The sequence below is a fragment of the Pollachius pollachius genome (genome assembly GCF_949987615.1).
Source record: "Pollachius pollachius genome assembly, chromosome: 11".
Taxonomy (NCBI): domain Eukaryota; kingdom Metazoa; phylum Chordata; class Actinopteri; order Gadiformes; family Gadidae; genus Pollachius; species Pollachius pollachius.
The window spans coordinates 3,428,018-3,449,046 of record NC_136944.1 but is presented as its reverse complement, the minus strand read 5'-3'; the positions used below and the strand labels follow the sequence as shown (position 1 = coordinate 3,449,046).

The 21,029-nt window shown below is 48.7% G+C and overlaps 1 protein-coding gene across 1 annotated transcript; it reads left to right on the top strand.

Moving 5' to 3' along the window:
* Nucleotides 1–909: 909 nt before the first annotated feature.
* Nucleotides 910–19,925, top strand: LOC307082796 (ral guanine nucleotide dissociation stimulator-like 1). Its single transcript, XM_079746503.1, is given in 18 exon segments — nt 910–1,159; nt 4,201–4,496; nt 6,296–6,340; nt 6,748–6,805; nt 6,807–6,951; nt 8,622–8,776; nt 9,247–9,489; nt 9,750–9,853; nt 10,394–10,478; nt 11,753–11,821; nt 13,190–13,276; nt 14,165–14,197; nt 14,581–14,702; nt 15,272–15,361; nt 16,065–16,194; nt 16,436–16,747; nt 17,553–17,667; nt 18,056–19,925. Coding segments are annotated over 18 exon segments (2,253 nt in total). The 5' UTR covers nt 910–1,135; the 3' UTR covers nt 18,196–19,925.
* The last annotated feature ends 1,104 nt before the right edge of the window (nt 19,926–21,029 follow it).

Here is a 21,029-nt window from a genome sequence, read left to right as displayed (position 1 = left end):
GGGCTCCTCAGCGTCTCGAGAGTCCTGGAGAAACACTCAACTGCATGGAATGCGGACGAGCTCTAGAATCCCATCGCGTCACACGGCCTGAGTGTGTGTGCGTCTGGTGTGTATGTAGGTATTTTTGCGTGTTTGTGTGTGTATGCATGCATGCATGTGTGTGTTTGTGTGACATGTGATCTTGTGCATGTGTGTGTGTGTGGGGGGGGGGGGGGGGGGGGGTGGGGAGTTGACATGCATATCTCCATGTGGTGAACTGTTTGACTGAATTTTTGCCACTTTACTACGTAGCTTCTATCTAGTAGTTAGCTGAAGCTGTGTGGATCTTCTGGAGGTGAAGGCAGTCACTCATTAATGACACGCATCGGATTCACCTCAAATGTATTTCGTTAAAGTGGTCAAGTATTCAACAGTAGGGGCGCCCTGGTGGCTCACCGTGTAGAGCGCATACCATGAAGGCACAGTCCTGACTGCAGCGACCCGGGTACGATTCCTGCCCGCGGTCCTTTGCTGCGTGTCCTCCCCTCTCTCTCTCCTATACCCCTCTGTCTATCACACTCTATCAGAAAAGCATAAAAATAATTCAACAGTAAACTAGTCTCTGACATAAGCACAGTGTTATGATCTGAGAACACGGCAGAGAGGAGATCTTCAGGTATCAACGTTATTAAGCAATGACGTAGACACGCATACTACTAAACACCCATCAACTTTTGGGACGTGGTTTCCAAGCACTTGATACGAATTACAAAAAACAAAACACTACGTAACCAAACACACGAGTGTGTTACACAACGAAGTGACACGCCCCTCCGGCATGAAGGCAACGCCCCGCCCACCCTGGAGGTCACGCCCCCAGTATAAAGACCGGGGCGGTCCGGGGTGAGAAGGTCTCGAGCAGCAGTCGGTGGATCTCAGACTCACGCTGTCACGTCTCTGGACCGGAGTGTAGACGGAAAGAGGCGTCATACCTATAAGAACAGCGATGTAACAATAACATGAAGTAAAAACATTGATTTTTATATATAGGCTAATTCATACAGATTAATGCAGTTGCAAATGTAGATTGCGGAAGAAAATAGCAGGAATACTTTTTTGGGATATGAAAAGCTACGCTCCATAAACTTCCAACAGGATGGGCAAATGGGAATTAACGATGGTGAGTAAACTCCTTATAAAGCCATGGGATGAATGTAATGAATGAAAGTAACGCAGCGGCGGTAGTAGTGATGTATCAGTATCTGTATCAGTCAGTCTGTCAGAAGGCTACTGCTGCAGGGTGGTTGAGATTCGGGGTGAAGAACAGAAAGTGTGTGTGTGTGTGTGTGTGTGTGTGTGTGTGTGTGTGTGTGTGTGTGTGTGTGTGTGTGTGTGTGTGTGTGTGTGTGTGTGTGTGTGTGTGTGTGTGTGTGTGTGTGTGTGTGTGTGTGTGTGTGTGTGTGTGTGTGTGTGTGTGTGTGTGTGTGTGTGTGTGTGTGTGTGTGTGTGTGTGTTCCAAACCAGGACGGGTCAGTCCAGGGTCCTTGCAGAACTGCTTGTAGTACTCAAACTCAGAGGGGATGAGGCGAGCCTTCACCAGCGTCATGAACTTATCAGGACACTTCGCCACACACTTCTATAGAAACAAACACACAACTACAGATACAAACCATTTGAAACAAACGCGGACCGAGTATTAGTTTATCTGTTAGTACCGCATCACTCTCTATTAGTGTTAATGCTGAAACAGACCGACGGCCACGGTGTCGAATCACGCCACTCAGCTCTCACGTCTTACCTTCACAAGAGACATTCCTTACATTTGTTTGAGCGTACGAATATGACGCTTGTTTGTGGATGTGTGTTTGAGCATGCTGTCTATATTTAGGTGAAAACATTATAATTAGTTTAACACTAAAGGAGTTGTGGTGAACATTTAAATAGAGAAGTGGTGGTACAGAAACCCCCTTAAAGCAGAACCTACTCCTGGGGGGTTTTCTTGTCCTGAAATAATGACGCTTATTTTGATTTCCATTTTCATCCCCTAGATCCACTGTTTCCTGGGGATCCAGATCTCTGTGGATCTGGATCTGATAATCCAATACCAAGTCCATTTATATACACCTCTCAGATCTATACCATATCTATATAGATCTGGATCCCCGGGGGGATTCATGATTTGTTCCCACATGCAGCGTTCTGCTCATCACTTGGTATTCTACAACCAACGTGCAGGGTGTGAACCCAGGGTCTGTTCCCTGGACCCTGCAGGCTGCCTGTGAACGTGGGAATATCAGCCGTCTAAAAGAGATGTTGTAAAAGTTAGGGGTCACAAGAGAGGGTCAAGGTCGAACCCGGACCACTGGGGTGCTGTAACCGATGACGAGGGGGTTCAGGAGGGTTGGAGTCTAACGCGGCGGTCAGACTTCAGGGCTGTGGCAGGTCAGGGTTTGACAGCCTCCTCGGAGGTTCATCCAGAGTTCTAACTCATGTTTATCCAGAGCAGTAGACTGAGAGGGCTAACGAGCTGCAGACAGCTCTACCTAGGACTGGAGATGTTCCAATACCATTTTTTCCTTCTTGATTCAGATTCCTGAACTTGAGTATATAATGATACGGCATCTAGCATTGTAACTACTGATAGTACTTGTTCTTATTGAAGGGTTCTCTTACGATGACAGCAATGTATAGTAGAGTACATAGTAGATCATCTACATTTATAATCTATAATTATAATAATACATTTGTATTAGTATAGTCTTTTGTTCTCTGCCTGTGTAGGGAGCTAGACACGGATGGTATCAGTTCGGCGCATAGACCTGCGTATTCGAGGAAATTCTCGACCAACTCTACCTAGGACTGGTACATGGCTCAGTATGATTGCATAATTTCGCCATGATGAGTTGTTCCTTCATTTTGGGTCAGACGAGGAAATATGTCCATAAATTCATCATTCCATGAAGCATGTTCAGACAATGGGGGAAAGTTTCAAGAATTCCCTGATGATTCACTATAGTTCAGGTGTACATGAATATACAGGAAAGCTCTGTTATGAACTGAACTGGGGAGACGGGAGGAAATGTCTGACAGATGAATTTGGTTTTGGTGGAGGTTGATATGAATCAACACAGCCTCTGTGTGTTAGCCTCATTAGTATGTCATCCATTCTGCTCTGGTGCATAATAATCCAAACACGATTAAACGCTGTGAAGAGCTCTGAGTCTCATGGAGATCAAACCGCTCTGATCTCCTGCATCAGATCAGATCCTTCCTCTCAGATCCAGACCTAGAGTCTGGGGTCGACCACAATCGACCAACTTGGTGACGTGTGTTTGAGTGATGTGATGACAGGATTGGCCCACGACTGTTACGTACCTAGTATGCCGAACCCTTCCTGGAAATGCTATGAAACGATAACCTTTTAATAATCCGCTGTTTGTGTGTAAACATCATCACAGCACTCAGTCCTGGCCTTTCAGCTCACAAAGCTAAATGTTAGCCACGGGGGCCATGCTGATCCCAGGCGGGTCTGACCTGATGGTCCTGCTGACATCTGAGTCATCTTGCTGGTTGTTGCTCACCGCGGTCTGAAGCCAGCTTCGTGTTGCGGCCTGAGCCTGCTCAACGCGGGGGGTTCAGCTAAGAGCCGCTGGTCGGCCCATCACTTGTTTTGGTGTCTGGTGGCCACAGGGCGTGGCTTCTATTTATAACCACGGGGGTTTGAAGGGCTCCTAGATGGATGTTCTGTCACTGTGTGCAGAACCACGAACTGTATACCTCAGGGATGGAGGGGTCTACACTAGCAACACATGGCCTGAGGTCTGTTGTGGCTGGCTGCATGTGGGCCCACATTCCAGTCATCTCTCCACTCCTCCTCTCAAAGGCCTTTCTTTGCGTGTGTTTCGATTATACTGATACTAGCAGATACCTTCTGTGCTCTGTAAATACATGGACCTCCCTTTATGCTCCCATGCACATTCTGGGTCGATGGACGCTGCGTTTGTATTGTTGTAGTGCAGTGCCAATAAAATGAATCTAATCTAAACGTAACCTCTCTCTGCCTCTCCCTCCCACCGCTGTCTCTCCCCATCCCCTCCCTCTTCTGCCTCCCCCCCTCCCTCTCTCCCCCCTCCCCCCCCTCCCCTCCCCCCTCTACCTCCTCTCCCTCCCTCTCCCTCTACGTCTGTCTCCTCCCCCCCCCCCCCCCCCCCCCCCCCCCAGAACCCGGTTCAGCCGTGGGGTGAGGAGCAGGAGGAGGGTGTGGTCTACAGCGTCACCCTCCACCGGGAGCCTGTGGCCCCGCCTCCCGCCCAGTGTCCCGCGTCCCCGGGCCCGGGCCACGCCTTCGTTCAGTACCGCACCTGTAAGGTGCGCCGGCTGACGGCCGCCACGCTGGAGCGCCTGGTGGACCACCTGCTGGACCCCCGGGGGGAGGAGCCAGGCTTCAGCCGCGTCTTCCTGTCCACGTACCGCACCTTCACCGCCCCCGAAGCCCTGATAGAGGCGCTGTTCCACAGGTAGAGCCCCACCCCTCTAAAACCTTCACAAGCCCCCACCACCCTGATAGAGGCGCTGTTCCACAGGTAGAGCCCCGCCCCTCTAGACCCTTCACCGTCCCCGCTACGCTGATAGAGGCGCTGTTCCACAGGTAGAGCCCCGCCCCTCTAGACCCTTCACCGCCCCCGAAACCCTGATAGATGTGCTGTTCCACAGGTACGGGTCAGAGCCCCTCTAGAACCTTCTCTAGAAGGGTTTAGAACCTTTTTAGAGATGGGTTCTGGAGGGTTCTGGAGAACGGTTTTAATCTTCTCTTCAGTTTCCGATTCTGTTGTCCTGTCACTCTCGTCAACCTCTTTTGTCTGAACGTTACAGTAAATACACAACCTGGAGCTCTGAGACACATCTCCGTATGAGGATCTCAGAAACCGGCTCCAGTGACCGAAACACCTCCGTCAGCTACTTTGTGTGACTCTAGCAACCGTTCAAAACAGTATGAATCATCACATTCCTTATCAGCTTATCATACTCAGAATGGGATTTGATTACCCAGGGAGTCGAGCCATAGTTATCTGTTTACAATCTGATCTCAGTATGTCGGTGTGAGAAAGACGCACAACAAAAACAAACTAAAAAATAGTTCCAAAATGGTGAAGGACCCCGAGCAGCGGTCACTGTCAGGTGTCCCGTTGGACTGCAGGCTGGGAGCCCTTTTAGCTCTGAACAAAGCAGGAGATGTGACGCCTGTGGGGAACAATGGAGTGTGGCCTTCATGGCAGCCACTGACACCAGAGTGAGCTCTGCTTTGTGTCGGTATCATGCCGTCGTCTCCGGGTTTCAGCCTAGTTTCTCCAGGGCTGAAGCACGCAAGCTCTTTATGTTCGGTGCTCTGGGACCGAGGACTCCTCCAGTCGGCCGCTCAATAACATCTCAATCACACTTCAGGGTAGCCGGTCTGTCGACGCGTCCTCTGGCTCAGTCTGCTGTCTCTCTGGATCAGTCTACTGTCTCTCTGGATCAGTCTACTGTCTCTCTGGATCAGTCTACTGTCTCTCTGGATCAGTCTACTGTCTCTCGGACTCAGTCTACTGTCTCTCTGGATCAGTCTACTGTCTCTGGGGCTCAGTCTACTGTCTCTCTGAATCAGTCTACAGTCTCTCTGACTCAGTCTACGGTCTCTCTGGCTCAGTTTACTGTCTCTGGCCCAGTTTACTGTCTCTCTGGCTCAGTCTGTCTCTCTGTTTCTCTGACTCAGTCTGTCTCTCTCTCCGGAGGAAACGCTTTCAATGTTTCACCACAGACCCGGTTTGCAAACCCGCTTGTGAAAAACAATATCCAGTGATAATCCTACTACACGTTAACCATTTCAACTCAGATTAACCTTTAGTTAAATGCACTTTTCTGTGTCGTGTATCCAGATGCTTTTAAACAGAAACAACAGAGCCGAAATCTTCCCCAGGATCTTGTTTGCGCCTCATGTTTCAGAACAGGTTTCATCAGACAGAAGAATATCTGTGCATTCATTTGATTTGACAGTAGATGTCCTGTCTCTGATCTACTCCTGTGTGAAGGCAGGAAATGTGAGGAGCTTTTTCCAGAATTTCTCCTCTTCTTCAGACAGTGGTTTCCCCTGACTAAAGTCCCCCACCCCTTAATAACTGCCTAGAGAGGGGTCATTACCACCACGGCACCCGGTCCTGCCGGGGGCTGAGTTGGGGTTCAGGGGTCAAGACGGGACTCCACTCAAGAGCTTAGATGAAAGGTCACCGTGTTCCTGTCCGAACTGCTCTTAACCTTGTCCCCCTCCCCCCTCCTGCAGGGAGAACGCGACCTCTGACCTTGACAACAGCGACTGCAGTAACAGGTGGGTGTGAAGCTCCTTCTCCGTGATCACCGTGTTCATCTTCAGCCTCGGCGAGGGTTATGTTTCTTTATGCTGACACCAGGCGGATGTTTGGGGGGAGGGAGGTAAACAGAGAATTGGCTGAAGCCAAGCAGCTCATTGAGGCTCATCGATCGAGATGGGAGGGCTGGGTTCTCTCCTACTGTCTCTGAAGGATATAGAATATTGTTAAAACATTAACTTTAAAGAGCCTATTATAACCTTAAATCTGTCTCTGTTTCTGTCTCTCTCTCTCTCTCCCTCCCTCTCCCTCTCCCTCTCTCTCTCTCTCTCTCTCCCTCTCCCTCTCCCTCTCCCTCTCCCCCTCTCTCTCTCTCTCTCTCTCTCTCCCTCTCCCTCTCCCTCTCCCTCTCTCTCTCTCTTCCCAGCCCCCTGCTGTCTCTGGTCCAGGTGTGGCTGGATGAGTACAGTGAGGACCTGCGGGACCCCCCCCCAGGGCCACGCGGCCCTCCGCCTGCTGCTGGACCACCTGGGGGTCAGCGGGGCGGTCAGCGGCCATGCCCGCTCCCAGCCCAACTTCTGCTCCCTGGCGGGCCAGGCCGAGGCCCTGCTCCGGGGCTTCCAGAGGGACGGTAGGGCCACCTCCACTGCCTCCTGGTGTTGGGAGGGTGTGTGGTTAAGGGTTGTGTATTATGTAGTGTGTTGTGAGGGTGTGTTGGTTAAGGGTTGTGTAATATATGGATCTCCCAGATCAACCTCTGTTAATATGTTTAAATACAAGGGGTGTAACGGTACACTGAAGTCACGGTTCGGTTCATACCTCGGTTCAGACATCACGGTTCGGTACGAGTTCGGTACAATGAAGGGAAAAGAAAAAACAAAAATGCAAAGGGCAATTCTTTTTTATTGTGCATGTCTCAGGTTGTACCACCTAGTGTCATACAGTCTCTCCCCTGAGCTAGCTGCAACAGCCTGAACTGTGAACAACCTGAACATCATCTCCAGACTCCATCCGTAACTTGTAAACAAAATAAGACAATCAGTTATAAAACTGAAAACGCAGCATGTCTTATTTATGAAAGTGCAAAGTACACAGAATTTTGACTCATTTCCACCGGAGGGTTCGGGTCTGTTCGGCCGGCTTGGTGGAGTAGTGAAGGTGTGGTTCCGGCGCAGCTCAGTTACGGCTCGCGTTTCCACCGCCGACAGTACCCTTATTAGTTGTCCCTGAAGAACTTGCGTATATAACGTTAGTTCGGCATTACATTCATTAATTCGCACGCCAGTTTTATTTAATTTCATGCCGTGTATTCTCCGTATAAATCCATGCACCGAACCGTGACGCCTGTACCGATTCGGTTCAATACGTATACATGTACCGTTAAACCCCTAATAAATAAATATATATTATGTATATTATTAGGAAAATATATATATTATTATGTATATATGTGTATTATTTTATATATATATATATATATAATATGTATATTATTATGTATATGTTTATTTATGTAATATGTATATTATTATGTATACTGTAGTGGACATTATGGAAACAATTCCCCATACTGTGTGTTACATTTATTTCCCTTGATATATATTCCCTTATTATCCTTGTTATGCTTATCATCAGTCGTGCGTTCTGCACGACATGTTATTGTGTTCCAATATAAGGGACGCTGTCTCTTTAAGGAAGCGGACCTGTTTTGGTTGTGATGACAACGGCGCGGTTTGTTTATTCCGGTTTTGTGAGCAACAATAAATGACACGCCGTTGCGTTGTCAACGTTAGAAATCGCTTCTTTTATCAAATCACAATTTCCACGCTGATCACGTCGGGGTCACCAGTGTGGAAATTGTGATTTGATAAAAGAAGCGATTTCTCACGTTGACAACGCAACGGCGTGTCATTTATTGTTGCTCACAAAACCGGAATAAACAAACCGCGCCGTTGTCATCACAACCAAAACAGGTCCGCTTCCTTAAAGAGACAGCGTCCCTTATATTGGAACACAATAACATGTCGTGCAGAACGCACGACTGATGATAAGCATAACAAGGATAATAAGGGAATATATATCAAGGGAAATAAATGTAACACACAGTATGGGGAATTGTTTCCATAATGTCCACTACAATACATTGTATTATGTAATATGTGCATTATTATGTATATATAACACATATCTTATAATATATACATATAATATGTATATTATTATGTATATATATAACATGTATATTATTATGTGTATATCTATATAATGGGTATATTATTATCTATAATATGTATATGCCAGAGGCGAGTGGGGGTGCTGTGCGGCCGCAGGCGGAGCGGGACGAGGAGAGTTCTGCGGAGGAGGGGTCTGAGGGCGAGGGTTCCCACGGCGACCAGGCGGACATCATGGACTTCTCCGCCCCCTCGGTCGCAGAGCAGCTCACCAGGATGGACTCGGTGAGGGGGTGGGGGACCTGTAGTGGGCCTGGGATTAGTGTTGGAAAGGGGATTTCTGAGTACCTCAGAGTGCTAGTAGTAGTAGTAGTAGTACTAGTAGTAGTTCACCTGGACTCTGCATAGCCCCCCCCCCCCCCCCCCCCCCCCCCCCCCCCCCCCCCCCCCCCCTACGCACTTATTGTCTGTGGTACGTCCTGACACTTAAAAACAGTACTTAGCATTGTGTAGCATCTTATCCTAGCTATCTGTGCTGTATATGAGGAATGGGTTAACCTAGTGATTGTTAGTGTTTGGCACTTGGTTCTATGAACATCCTTACTGCACCGACAGAGACGTATTGTTGTTTCTCTTTCTTCTGACTAATGGACTTATTGTAAGTCGCTCTGGATAAAAGTCTGGTAAAAGCCCTGAATTGAACCCTGGGTTGGTGGGTCAGAGGCGCTGATGGAGCTGTGTTCCTCCCCCACCAGGAGCTCTTCGTGCGGGTGGTGCCATACCAGTGCCTGGGCTGCGTCTGGTCCCAGCGCGACAAGAAGGACGACATGTCGCCCACCATCCGGGCCACCATCACCCAGTTCAACACCGTCACCAACCGCGTCATCGGCTCCCTGCTGTGTGTCTCCGGGGGCCCCCAGGGGCCCGGGCCCCGCGGGGCGCCCCCCGCCGCCCTGCTCAGGGCCCGCGTCGTGGAGAAGTGGATCAAAGTGGCCCAGGTCCGTTCTGTTTGAAACATAACTACCGGGTTTGTAGGACTGATTATGGGTTGTGGGCTCAGATGTATTGTTATAGGACTTGTCAACATAGTCTTGAGTCACTTTCTATGTATTAAAGTCAGTTTCTGGGTCTGTTCGCCTGACCTTTGACCCTGGCGGTTCTACTCTGACCTTTGACCCTGGCGGTTCTACTCTGACCTTTGACCCTGGCAGTTCTACTCTGACCTTTGACCATGGCGGTTCTACTCTCTGTTCCCCAGGAGTGTCGCAGGCTGAAGAACTTCTCGTCTCTCCGGGCCATCCTGTCGGCCCTGCAGTCCAACGCCGTCTACAGGCTGAGGAAGACCTGGTCCCTGGTCAACCGGTAAGACCTCCCAGCACACCAGCTAACAGAGACCACCAGTACCCCCCCCCCCCATAACCAGGCAGGTGCCTGAAACACAGAGCCTCACCCTGGGGTGGGCTCAACATCACACAAACATCCTGCGAGCCCCTTTCTGTCTAGAGACCAGTGACCTTTGCGCCGCAGCGATGCGCTGACCCTTTAAGGACCTTAGTCCTACATATCCTAACTTGCGTGATCACGTGTCAGAGCGGGCGTGGCCCCCCTCCCCCTCGTTGAACAAGGCGGTCTGTACTGCGGCCGTCAGCACGTCTAGGACTGACCCGTACGGAGATCTGCTGCACACACAAGTTCTGCATAATAACGTTCTTTAGCGAGCCAGTAAAGTGTTAGTTGCTGACAGAGGGGATGAACCATCCAGTCATATAACCTGTTGTTGTCGCTTGAGAGAAATCTGTATGTAAAACCCGTTCATCAGCGATTTCAGAGCATTTGTGAAGGTCAAGTGTTTGTGTGGGTCTCTTAGTGTGTGTGTGTGTGTGTGTGTGTGTGTGTTTTCAGGGAGAACATGACCGTCTTTGAGAACCTCTGTGAAACCTTTCCAGATGAGAACTACGTTCTGGCCAACAGAGAAATCCTGCTGGAGGTGAGAGCGAATAAACACAGATAGGGTTTAAGTCCCTCATTTAGGAGACAAATCTCTTTAATTAACCTTAATTCTATTCTCATTGAGATTACATTTATATTTTCTAAAATCTACCCAACATCCACGTTACAGACAAGAACAACATTGAGAGGACAATGAACACTCATAATAATAACATTACATTTTAGGAGTCATGTTCAACCTCAACCAGCCATTAAAAACCACAAGTAAAGATCTACAAGTACAAGTTTAAGTCTAGGAAAAGGCTGGTAATTACTGGGCAGCTGCTGTGGACATCATTCAGCAGGTCATAGGAGCCGGTGATTACATGAGTCACCCTCAACGCCTCCTCACTTTGGCCTCAACACGCCCGTCCGTTAAACTCAGTGAATAGAAATCCTTTAGTTTCTGAGGGGTAAACGGAACTGATGCAAACAAACAGACATAATTCTGTGAAGAAACAGATTGGCGATCTTCACGACCTTTCAACCGGAAAGCTTGTTAAATCAGAGGGGGGTCAAAGTTTAATATATAATCCTTCCTCTGTTTGTTTGGCCCTTTTCTTCCTAATTTATGAAACATATTCATATTGTTCGCGTTAATGTTTAAAAAAATGTCCTAACAGCGTGTTAATGGTCAGCTAGGCGGTGTCCTATTCTTTCCCTCCATAATGTTCAGTTGGTTAGCTTAGCCTGCGCCGCGGAGGCATGCCTGTCTGTTACTGAGTGTTATGAAACACTCTGAACTGTATAAAATATCAGCACTATAAATAGATTTCCTTCACTCTGTTGTTTATATTTAGCAACTATGTGCACATAAGACAGATAACTGCTGGTGAATATTACTACTGTGAGCAAAACCTGGTCTGAAGCTCAATGTATGTCTGTCCTCTCTCTCCCTCTCTCCCTGTCTGTGTGTCTGTCCTTCCTCGCTCCCTCTGCCTGTCTGTCTGTCCTCCCCTCTCTCCCTCTGTCTGTGTGTCTATCCTCCCTCTCTCCGTCTGTCTGTCCTCCCTCCCCCCCTCTCTCTCTGTCTGTCTGTCTGTCTGTCTGTCTGTCTGTCTGTCTGTCCTCCCTCTCCCCCGTCTGTGTGTCTGTCTGTGTGCCTATCCTTCCCCTCTCCCTCTGTCTGTCTGTCCTCCCTCTCTCCCCGTCTGTGTCTCCCTCTCTCTCTCTCTCTCCCTCTCTCCGTCTGTGTGTCTGTCTGTCCTCCCCCTCTCCTTCTGTCTGTGTGTCTGTCTATCCGTTCCCTCTGTCTGTGTGTCTGTCTCTCAGGACGGAGGACAGCCGATGGACTCTCTCTGTCCTGAGACGGCCAAGCGCTGCCCGTTCCCCAGGAAGCTGGTAGGTCCCCGATGGTTCACCCCCACAAGGTCCTCATCTCTCAGAGGCCAGCTCTCCAAAAGGCATACTGGAATACTGGATCTGACTCAGGAACAGCTGTAATATGTTTGTACTTCTACTTTGTTCCTCCAAGATAAACCAAACCAAAGTAGGGTTAGGGTTAGTTCCAACAAGTGCAGCGTGAGTGAACCTTCCCAGCACTCCGGCGAGACTGGAAGTTAACTTTAGACCCCCTCCCTCAGCCCAGGGGTCGGTCAGGTTCAGAATGCCCCCCCCCCAAGATTAAAGCTCTGTAATAGTAGACCAGCCAGGGGGCCACATTCTCCAGGGGCCTGACCCTGAGTCAGAGACGGTTTAAACCCCAGGCTCTGAACTCAGAGAACTACAGTTAAAACGTGGAGGGAAGAACTATGTGAAGAACATTTGCTATGAACTGTAGATATCTACTACACATTGTATTTATTCAAGCATTTATATATAGGCCTACAGCCCTTTCTTTACGAAGCAATATGGTGGTTGTGAATCATTTTAACGTTTAGCCATCACTACATTGACAACCATGGGCGTAGGAACCGGGGGGGGCGGAGGGGACGGAGGGGACGTGTCCCCTCCAATATTGGAGACAGGCGCATTTGTCCCACCTAAAAATTATACCGGGGGGAGAAAAATATTTTATTTTATTTTGAAAGCGCAACACAGCGTCTTGTCACCGCTTCTTATTCTAAAAAACTGGATGATTGAGCGTGCAATTAAAGAATTGATTATATATTTATCAGTTCATTACTGCCATTCAAAATGTGTTTTCCTTTACATTTACAAATGTATCTTTTTAGTAGAATAAAATATATTTGTGAATTTTTTCACTGTAGTTAATTTATGACATATTTCTGTTCAAACCATTAATGGATCTGTCAGGTTTCCAATATGTGTCCCCCCCAATGTTAAACTCATTCCTACGCCCCTGTTGACAACCCTTTGTTTGCTAGCCAATGCTAGCATTCGAACTGTGCTAGCTAGCGCAGCGAGCATGATCAGAGTACTGTACTACAGGCTAAGGGCTGAGGCTAAGGGCTGATGTTAAGGGCTGATGCTAAGGGCTGATGCTAAGGCCTGATGCTAAGGGATGAGGCTAAGGGCTGATGCTAAGGGCTGATGCTAAGGGCTGATGCTTAGGGCTGATGCTAAGGGCTGATGCTAAGGGCTGATGCTAAGGCCTGATGCTAAGGGATGAGGCTAAGGGCTGATGCTAAGGGCTGATGTTAAGGGCTGATGCTTAGGGCTGATGCTAAGGGCTGATGCTAAGGGCTGATGCTAAGGCCTGATGCTGAGGTTAAGGGCTGATGTTAAGGTCTGATGTTGTGTCTCCAGAGCACTTCCAGCGGGGCGGTGCCCTACCTGGGGACCTACCTGACGGTGCTCACCATGCTGGACACTGCCCTCCCGGACACCGTCCAGGTACGCCCCTACATCCCCCCCCCCCCCCCGCACACACACACACACACACACACACACACACACACACACACACACACACACACACACACACACACACACACACACACACACACACACACACACACACATACACACACATGCCGACCGCGCTGAAAATAACCCTGGGGGGGTCTCGTGTCCGGGCAGGATACGGAGACCTTGGGGAGATTCCCATCGGCCGTTTTTGGACGCACTCGTGAATACAGACGGATGTACGGACATAGCGGTGTGACAGCCCTCTGGGTCTGTTAGACAGGAGTCACTGGGGGTCGTTCCCCATCGGCTGTTTTACAAACACACACGCGGTTTGAGATACACACGCTGTGTGGGATACACACTTGCTGTGTGTGATAAACACTCGCTGTGTGATAAAGACACTGAATTATGAATGCAGAGTTGTTTAAGGCCTAAGGTCTAAGGAACATGTGTGTCACTGTGTGTGTATCCCTTTACTATTGGCTGTTTTATAGACACACTATATATATTGTATAAATAATGAATTTCAAATGATGAAAGTGTGTATGAAGCCCTTCTAGGTTTGTTGAATATTGTTTAATATAATTAATAATTTTAACAAAAGTAGTAAAAATATAATATTTTTGTGTTGTATTTGAATTAATAAAAAATATAAATAATATTATCTTTTTTTTTCTTTTCTTTCTTTTTTTAGTTAGCTTTTTAATAATATTACACAATGTTCAACAGACCTAGATTCATATATACATTACATTCATGACAGTGCGTCTCTGAACTTGATCTGGGTGTGGACGTTTTGTTACTAGGTGACTGACTTACTGTCATAAATCACAAAGTTTCCTCGTTCTAATGCCCCCCTCTCTCCTTCTCCAGGAAGGGCTCATCAACTTTGAGAAGAGAAGGAGGGTGAGTGCAGACTTATTTTCTTTGTTTAAATACCTTTACGACATGGAACATGCAGACAAAACACATAGTTTACTTTCCGTGTGTGTGCGAGTGCGTGCGTGCATGTGTGTGTGTGCCTAGTGTTGCACACAGCAATGCATTATTTGAGGAGTTATGAATGTTGTGATGGTGTTTCATGGTTCTCCCTCCTCTCTTCTCTCCCCTCCCTCCCTCCATCTCCCCCTCCCTCTCTCTCCCCATCTCTCTCCCCTCCCTCTCTCTCCCCCTCTCTCTCTCCCCTCCCTCTCTCTCCCCTCCCTCTCTCTCTCCCCTCCCTCCCTCTCTCTCCCCCTCCCTCTCTCCCCTCCCTCTCTCCCCCTCTCCCCCTCTCTCTCCCAAACCAGGAGTTTGAGATCCTGTCCCAGATCCGCCTGCTGCAGGCCGCCTGCTCCCAGTACAGCCTGCCCCGCCACCCCAGGATCAGTGCCTGGCTGCTTGGGCACCGGCTGCTCAGCGACCTGGAGAGGTGGGCTCCTCATAATCATAATAATAATAATAATAATAATAATAATACATTCACAATACTTTGTGAAGTCGTTCCTGTCACTCAATGGCTCTGATCAGGATAAGAAGAACTGTGTACTAGTGAACCATTCTAGAAATGCTTACAAAGAGAAGAAGTAAACCTTTGAAGTCCCTGCGTGTCATTATAGCCTTCACTGAACAGGTCCTAAGCTGTCCCTACAGTCTTGGTGGCCGTCAGTGATTGTGTAACCAGAGGTTCTCTTGTTAGACTCCTCCTGCCAGCGCATTCAACCAACAAAGGTGGAGTTGATCTAGTGGAGTAGAGAGGAGAGTTCTGCTTATATAATCAACAACACCTGGCACACCCCGCCACGCCAAGACTAGAACTAACCCATGCCTCCAGACACCAGAGTATAGATATAAAAGCCCTAATACCTCCCAAACATTGATGCAAAACTCTTTGAGTTATGAAGAGTTGAAGCGATTGAGTTCAGGTCCATTATAAAGTATAGTCCTAGAATAGATCCATAATGTGTTGTTTGTGTGTGTGTGTGTGTGTGTGTGTTCCAGCGATGAGCTGTCCAGGCTGCTGGAACCCCCAGCGGACCTGTGCACCCCCGGGCTCCGCAGCACCCGCAGCCTGACCAAGAAGCTCTCCTTGTAGGTACCCCCCCCCCCCGCTGTGGAGTTGGCATGCTTGGCTAATCCTGTAATCCTGTGTAAACAGACGCTAAGGCAGGAGCTAACTGTAGGCACTGTTGTTGTCAATACCAAAGAGCCATTGTCCAAAGATCGACCCATGGAGATGACACCTGTCTGTCCCTCTCCACCTGCCTGTCCCCCTGTCTGTCCACCTATCTGTCCCCCCCTCTGTCCCCCTGTTTGTCACCCTGTCTGTCCACCTGTCTGTCCACCTGTCTGTCCACTCCCTTGGTCCGCTCTGACATGTGGACGAGATTGTAGTGCCGCGGACTCGACCGGGGTGCTGTTGTTTACCCTCAGCAAACCAATGCATCCGGTTGACCTTCTACTACAGTGGTGATCCAATGGGGCTACGCAGACTCCTATGGGTCCTTTGGAGTACTGCAGGGGGCAGAATATATATATATATATATATATATATTCAATTTGGCAAGCTACACTAAAGAATATCTTAGACGGGGTACACTAGTAGAAAAAGTTTGAGAACCACTGTTCTATTAGATCCAATGGTTGGCAGGGTATGCAGCGGCCCCTAGGCCAGGGCCGGCCCAGGGCCGAGGGGGACCCCTGGGAACCTACCCTGGGCCCCCCCTGGAGGCTAGGAGGGTAACATTTTCTGGAGGCTTCACACCTGCTTCAGTCCAGACCTTTGTGCCCACAGCTTCCGGTCATCGAGCGACGTGACCAAGAAGGTCCTGTCGGACCAGATCAGCGTTTCCTCTTCGGGATCCAGTGGATCCGAGATGGAGGATCTGTCAGGGCCGGACTCGGCCTGCTCCATCCGTCTGCAGGTACGGTCTTCTGGGCGAAGGCTGCTTTTGGTTGGCTAAAGATTAAAACATTGTAATAAACATAGATGAATGGCTGAATCAGAAGGTCTTCATCCTCCTTCGGCCACTTCTCTTAACTACTTCCTGTGCAGTTTATGTTGTTTATGTTATTTACCACTTCGCTATCACCTAACATTGCTCCTTCTCTTCTCCTCCTCCACCTCCTCTCCGCCCTCCTCCCTCCTCCTCCTCCTCCCCCCAGTCCTTCTCCAAGTCCTGCAGCAACGTCTCCGAGGTCTTCTCGTCTCCGCCCTCCTCCTCCTGCTCCTCCCCGGACTCCCCCGCCCTCTCCTGCTCCTCCCCCTCCTCCTCTCGAGGCTCCCAGCCGGACCTCGGCTCCGCCTTCTCCTCGGCAGCCACGCCCCTTGAAGGAGGAGCTCCGGCCCCCCAGCACAAGCGCTCGGTGTCCATGACGGCGCTGCCGCTGTACAACCAGCAGGTGGCAGACTCCTGCATCATCAGGGTCAGCGTGGACCTGGGGGCCCACAACGGGAACCTTTACAAGAGCATCCTGGTGGGTACTGGGCGGGGCTGGACCACTGGGGCGGGGCTGGAACCCTGGGGGCGGGGCATGGACCCCTAGGGCTCGGAAGACATCTCCAGTCTGGGTGATCAAGCCATCAGAGCCGTCTCTCCTGGTGTGTTTGAGTGACTGCAGGAGAGAGGCTTTGTTCTTTGGTGTTGTGCTTTATCAATAACATATGTCGTGACCCATGCACCCCACGGCCACGGTGATATATTTCTACTATATTTAGGGCATTTAGCAGACACTTTTATCCAAAGCAACTTAGAACAGTTCATACACACATTCCCACACCGACAGCAGTGTCAACCCCACACAACGACAGCCAGCTCGTCGGGAGCAGTCAGGGTGAGGCGTCTCGCTCAGGGTCACCTCGACACTCAGCTAGGAGGAGCCGGGGATCGAGCTAATGACGCGCTCCGGCCAGAGGGCCAGCTGATCCATGTGGTGTAACAGAACCTGATCAGGAGGGTCTCCAGGCTGAGGGAACCCCCTTTTGGGGAACAAATACTTGAAGCTCTGACTTGTATTTGATTGGTCATTACTCATTGTTTAATCCTTGTGTGTTGACCTGCTTGTGTGTGTTGTACATGTGTGTGCCCTGCTGGTGTGTGTTGTACATGTGTGTTGACCTGCTTGTGTGTGTTGTACATGTGTGTGACCTGCTGGTGTGTGTTGTACATGTGTGTGACCTGCTGGTGTGTGTTGTACATGTGTGTGACCTGCTGGTGTGTGTTGTACATGTGTTGACCTGCTTGTGTGTTGTACATGTGTTGACCTGCTTGGTGCCCCACAGCTGACCAGCCAGGACAAGACGGCCCAGGTGGTCCAGCGGGCCTTGGAGAAGCACCACCTGGAGCAAATGAGCTCCCAGGACTTCCATCTCTCCCAGCTCATCTCCCAGGACCGAGGTGAGGGTCAGGACCTCCACTGGGCGGGTTTGGAATGACCCAACCCAACATGGAAATTATCGTTGGAAATCACCTTTTTTTTTATTTATATAATATTGTCACTCAACATGATCTTCTAAAATCTAATTATAATTCCAAATCACATCCGACCACCACTGTGCTGTTTGGATTACTCAATTAGTTGTTCAAAATCTGCTTTTTAAATCGTCCTTGAAACCGTTCTAAGCTGTTAGCTTTTAGCGGCCGGTGACACAATGATGCGTTAAAATCAGAACCTGAGGATGTTTGCGTGACTAAAGACGTCCTTGTTTCCTAAAGACGTCCTCATTTCCTAAAGACTCCTTCCCTAGCAGACGTCTGACCGTTCGTTGTGTTTCCTCCGCCCCAGAGCTCCTCGTCCCGGACAAAGCCAACGTCTTCTACGCCATGTCCACCGCCGCCAACTTCGACTTCGTGCTACGCCGCGTCGCAGAGAATACCAAGACGCCGCTGCGGGCCACGACCAGCCTGGGCCGCCGCACCAAGTAGCGCCGAGATCGAGACGTCAGCCTGCTGCCTGCCAAGTCCCTACGCCCAGAGAGACTGGTACTACAGACCGCCAGAAGGAAACTCTGGAGGAGCATATCAGTGTGTGTGTGTGTGTGTGTGAGATTTGGTTTATTACATGCAGGGAAGAAGACTCAAGTATGTAGTGTACTCCTAGAAGGTCTGGGCTTGGCAGATTAAATGGTAAATCATAAATGGACTGCATTTATACAGCACTTTTCTAACCAGTGGCCACTTAAAGCGCTTTACAATACTGCCTCACATTCACCCATTCATGCAAACATTCACACACCGACGGCGGAGTCAGCCATGCAGGGCGACAGCCAGCTTGTCAGGAGAAGTCAGGGAGAGGCGTCTTGCTCAGGGACACCTCAACACTCGAGGAGGAATCAGGGATCGCTTGCAACCTTCCGGTTACCAGCCAACCCGCTCTACCTCCTGAGCCACATGCCATCCCAAATCACCGAGATGGATGAAGGAAAACCAGGTTGCTCTTAAAATGACTCAAAGGTACCTTTAAGACGAGCGACACACCACCACACAGACACAAGAACCTTTTGTGTTCAAACCTGGAATGAGTTGCTCTGAATTCCATGATGAAGGAATGTTTTGTGTTACATGGCAATGTTGATTTCCCTTGAAGAACACATTCCTCGACCGTGACACGCACACTTGTCAGGTGTTTCAGAATGGTCCCATAGTCGATGCATGTGATGCAATAAATTCCCACTCTAGATATGAAGAAATGGCCATGCCCACCACCTGACATATGTTCCCCGCCCACCGCCCCGCCCACCAGATCCCCCCACCAGATCCCCCCACATGCAGAACTCTCTGGCCTATTTGGAAATAACCATTGGCAACTGAACATTGGCAAATAAACATTGAGTAGAACCAGTTAATAGGCCACAAATGAGCAAACACAGGTCAGAAACAAAGGTGAGGTTTGATATCTGATCCACCACGGGCGCGATGCCAACCACAGTCACACGAGAGCAGCGTTCCTCAGAGTATCGGCCGGCGTCTCAATGTCACGGAGGCTGATCCGATCGGATGTAATGCGGGGCGACGCTCTAGCGTCCAGACTGGACCGGGAGCATTCCTCACCGCAGCGTCGCGCGTCACTAGAAGTTCTATGAAGGACAAATTTTCAGTCAAATGTGATGTAGAAGATATTCTTCTTGGAAAACAAACTACAATATATAACATTTCACGATTTCGGTTCGTTGTCAAACCGTCTATGCGAACTATCTGTCCCCCTGTGGTGATTGGTCAACAAGAGGCAGGGAAAGCCATGTGATTCTCCGGTACCAAAGACAGACATTGTGTGGACTGGTACACTGGAGAGTTTGATAGAACATGTGCAACGCGCTGATCTGAGATACAGTGTGATTGTTGATTGGTCTGCAGTTGGAGCAGGGCTGCCCTGTGATGCCAAGAGCCTGTTCAACACAGTGCAATAGTAGGAGTTCAAGCCAAAATGTAGAGTATGTAGGCTACTTGACCTTCACAAGTACAAAGCAATTGAGACTTGTGTCTGTCTACTTGAGGATTGTGAACAGCCAAAAAGCTGTTTGTTTGATCTGCATCAGCTTACTTGAATGACAGTATGTAGGCTATGTGTTTTGGATTTGTAATAAATGTTATGTTATTATGAATATTTTATTATTATGCTTCGACAGCTTCACTCCCTCACAAGAAATGTAATAAACACAAACTATTCAAAATGACAAATCTGTTTGCCTTGCTTTCTAGGCCTATCATGCAAAATCTAGAAGGCCTGCAGGACTTTAGCCGTTGATCTATAACAAATGTGCTGTAATAATGGCTGCGATATGTCTTCAGACAGAGATTATGGAACATGCTAAGTGGAAGTACTGGCTTCTTCGTCAACAATGATACAGCCAGTATAATTTTCTTTGAAATTTCAGTACCAGGTTGGGGATAGTGTCATTGGTTTGGCCTGTGTGTCATGATTCAATATTCTTGAAAATGACATTTGGTTGCTCAGCAAATGCATACGTTTTATAATTAATTTAATTTTAGACAAACATATGCCCATCATTCTGGGCTATAAAAGCGTATCAATGATGGGCATTTGTCCAAGGTATACCCTTTTTTTTATCACAGAGCTTTTTCTGAAGAGGGCTCGTCTTTTAAGGACGGGAAGCAAATAGTATAATCCCAGTTCAACCAGTTCATTTGTCCTGTTTCCTTGCCTGCAGCAGGCTATGTTTGTTTGCCAATTAGTGTCCATACCTGGCAACCCGGGGTGCTCAGAGAATAGTGAATCATGACGCACAGGCCGGAACCCCAGCCATCGTTCATGGTCATTTTATGATATAGTATGTTCAATTTGCAACATATTAATCCTTAAATGGTCAGTGTCAACGTCACGTATAGTATCTTTAACTATCTCTTTGTCGTCACCAAAGCACCCAGGTTTTATGTTGATTATTCTGCTGATGTAGAATGTGTAGATTAATGTATTCCAAAGCTGTAGAAGTAGTGTTTTAATTAGAATTAGCACAGCAACCACAAATATCAAAATGGCGCCATCCGGTGGACAATCTTTGGCAAGGAGTTTGGCTTGATAAACTCCAACGACGTCGTTTACTGTGGTCACAAGAGGCACAAAACATAATTTTCTATCAAAAATCCATCAACCACGCACAAACAATCGGTTTCTGCTGCACATCTTGCCACTGCCTTCCCCAGAATGCAAAGCAGACTACCTACAGTGGCCGATCTCTGGAACTACTTTACCCAGAATGCAAAGTAGACGTCCCTGAAACTACTTTACCCAGAATGCAAAG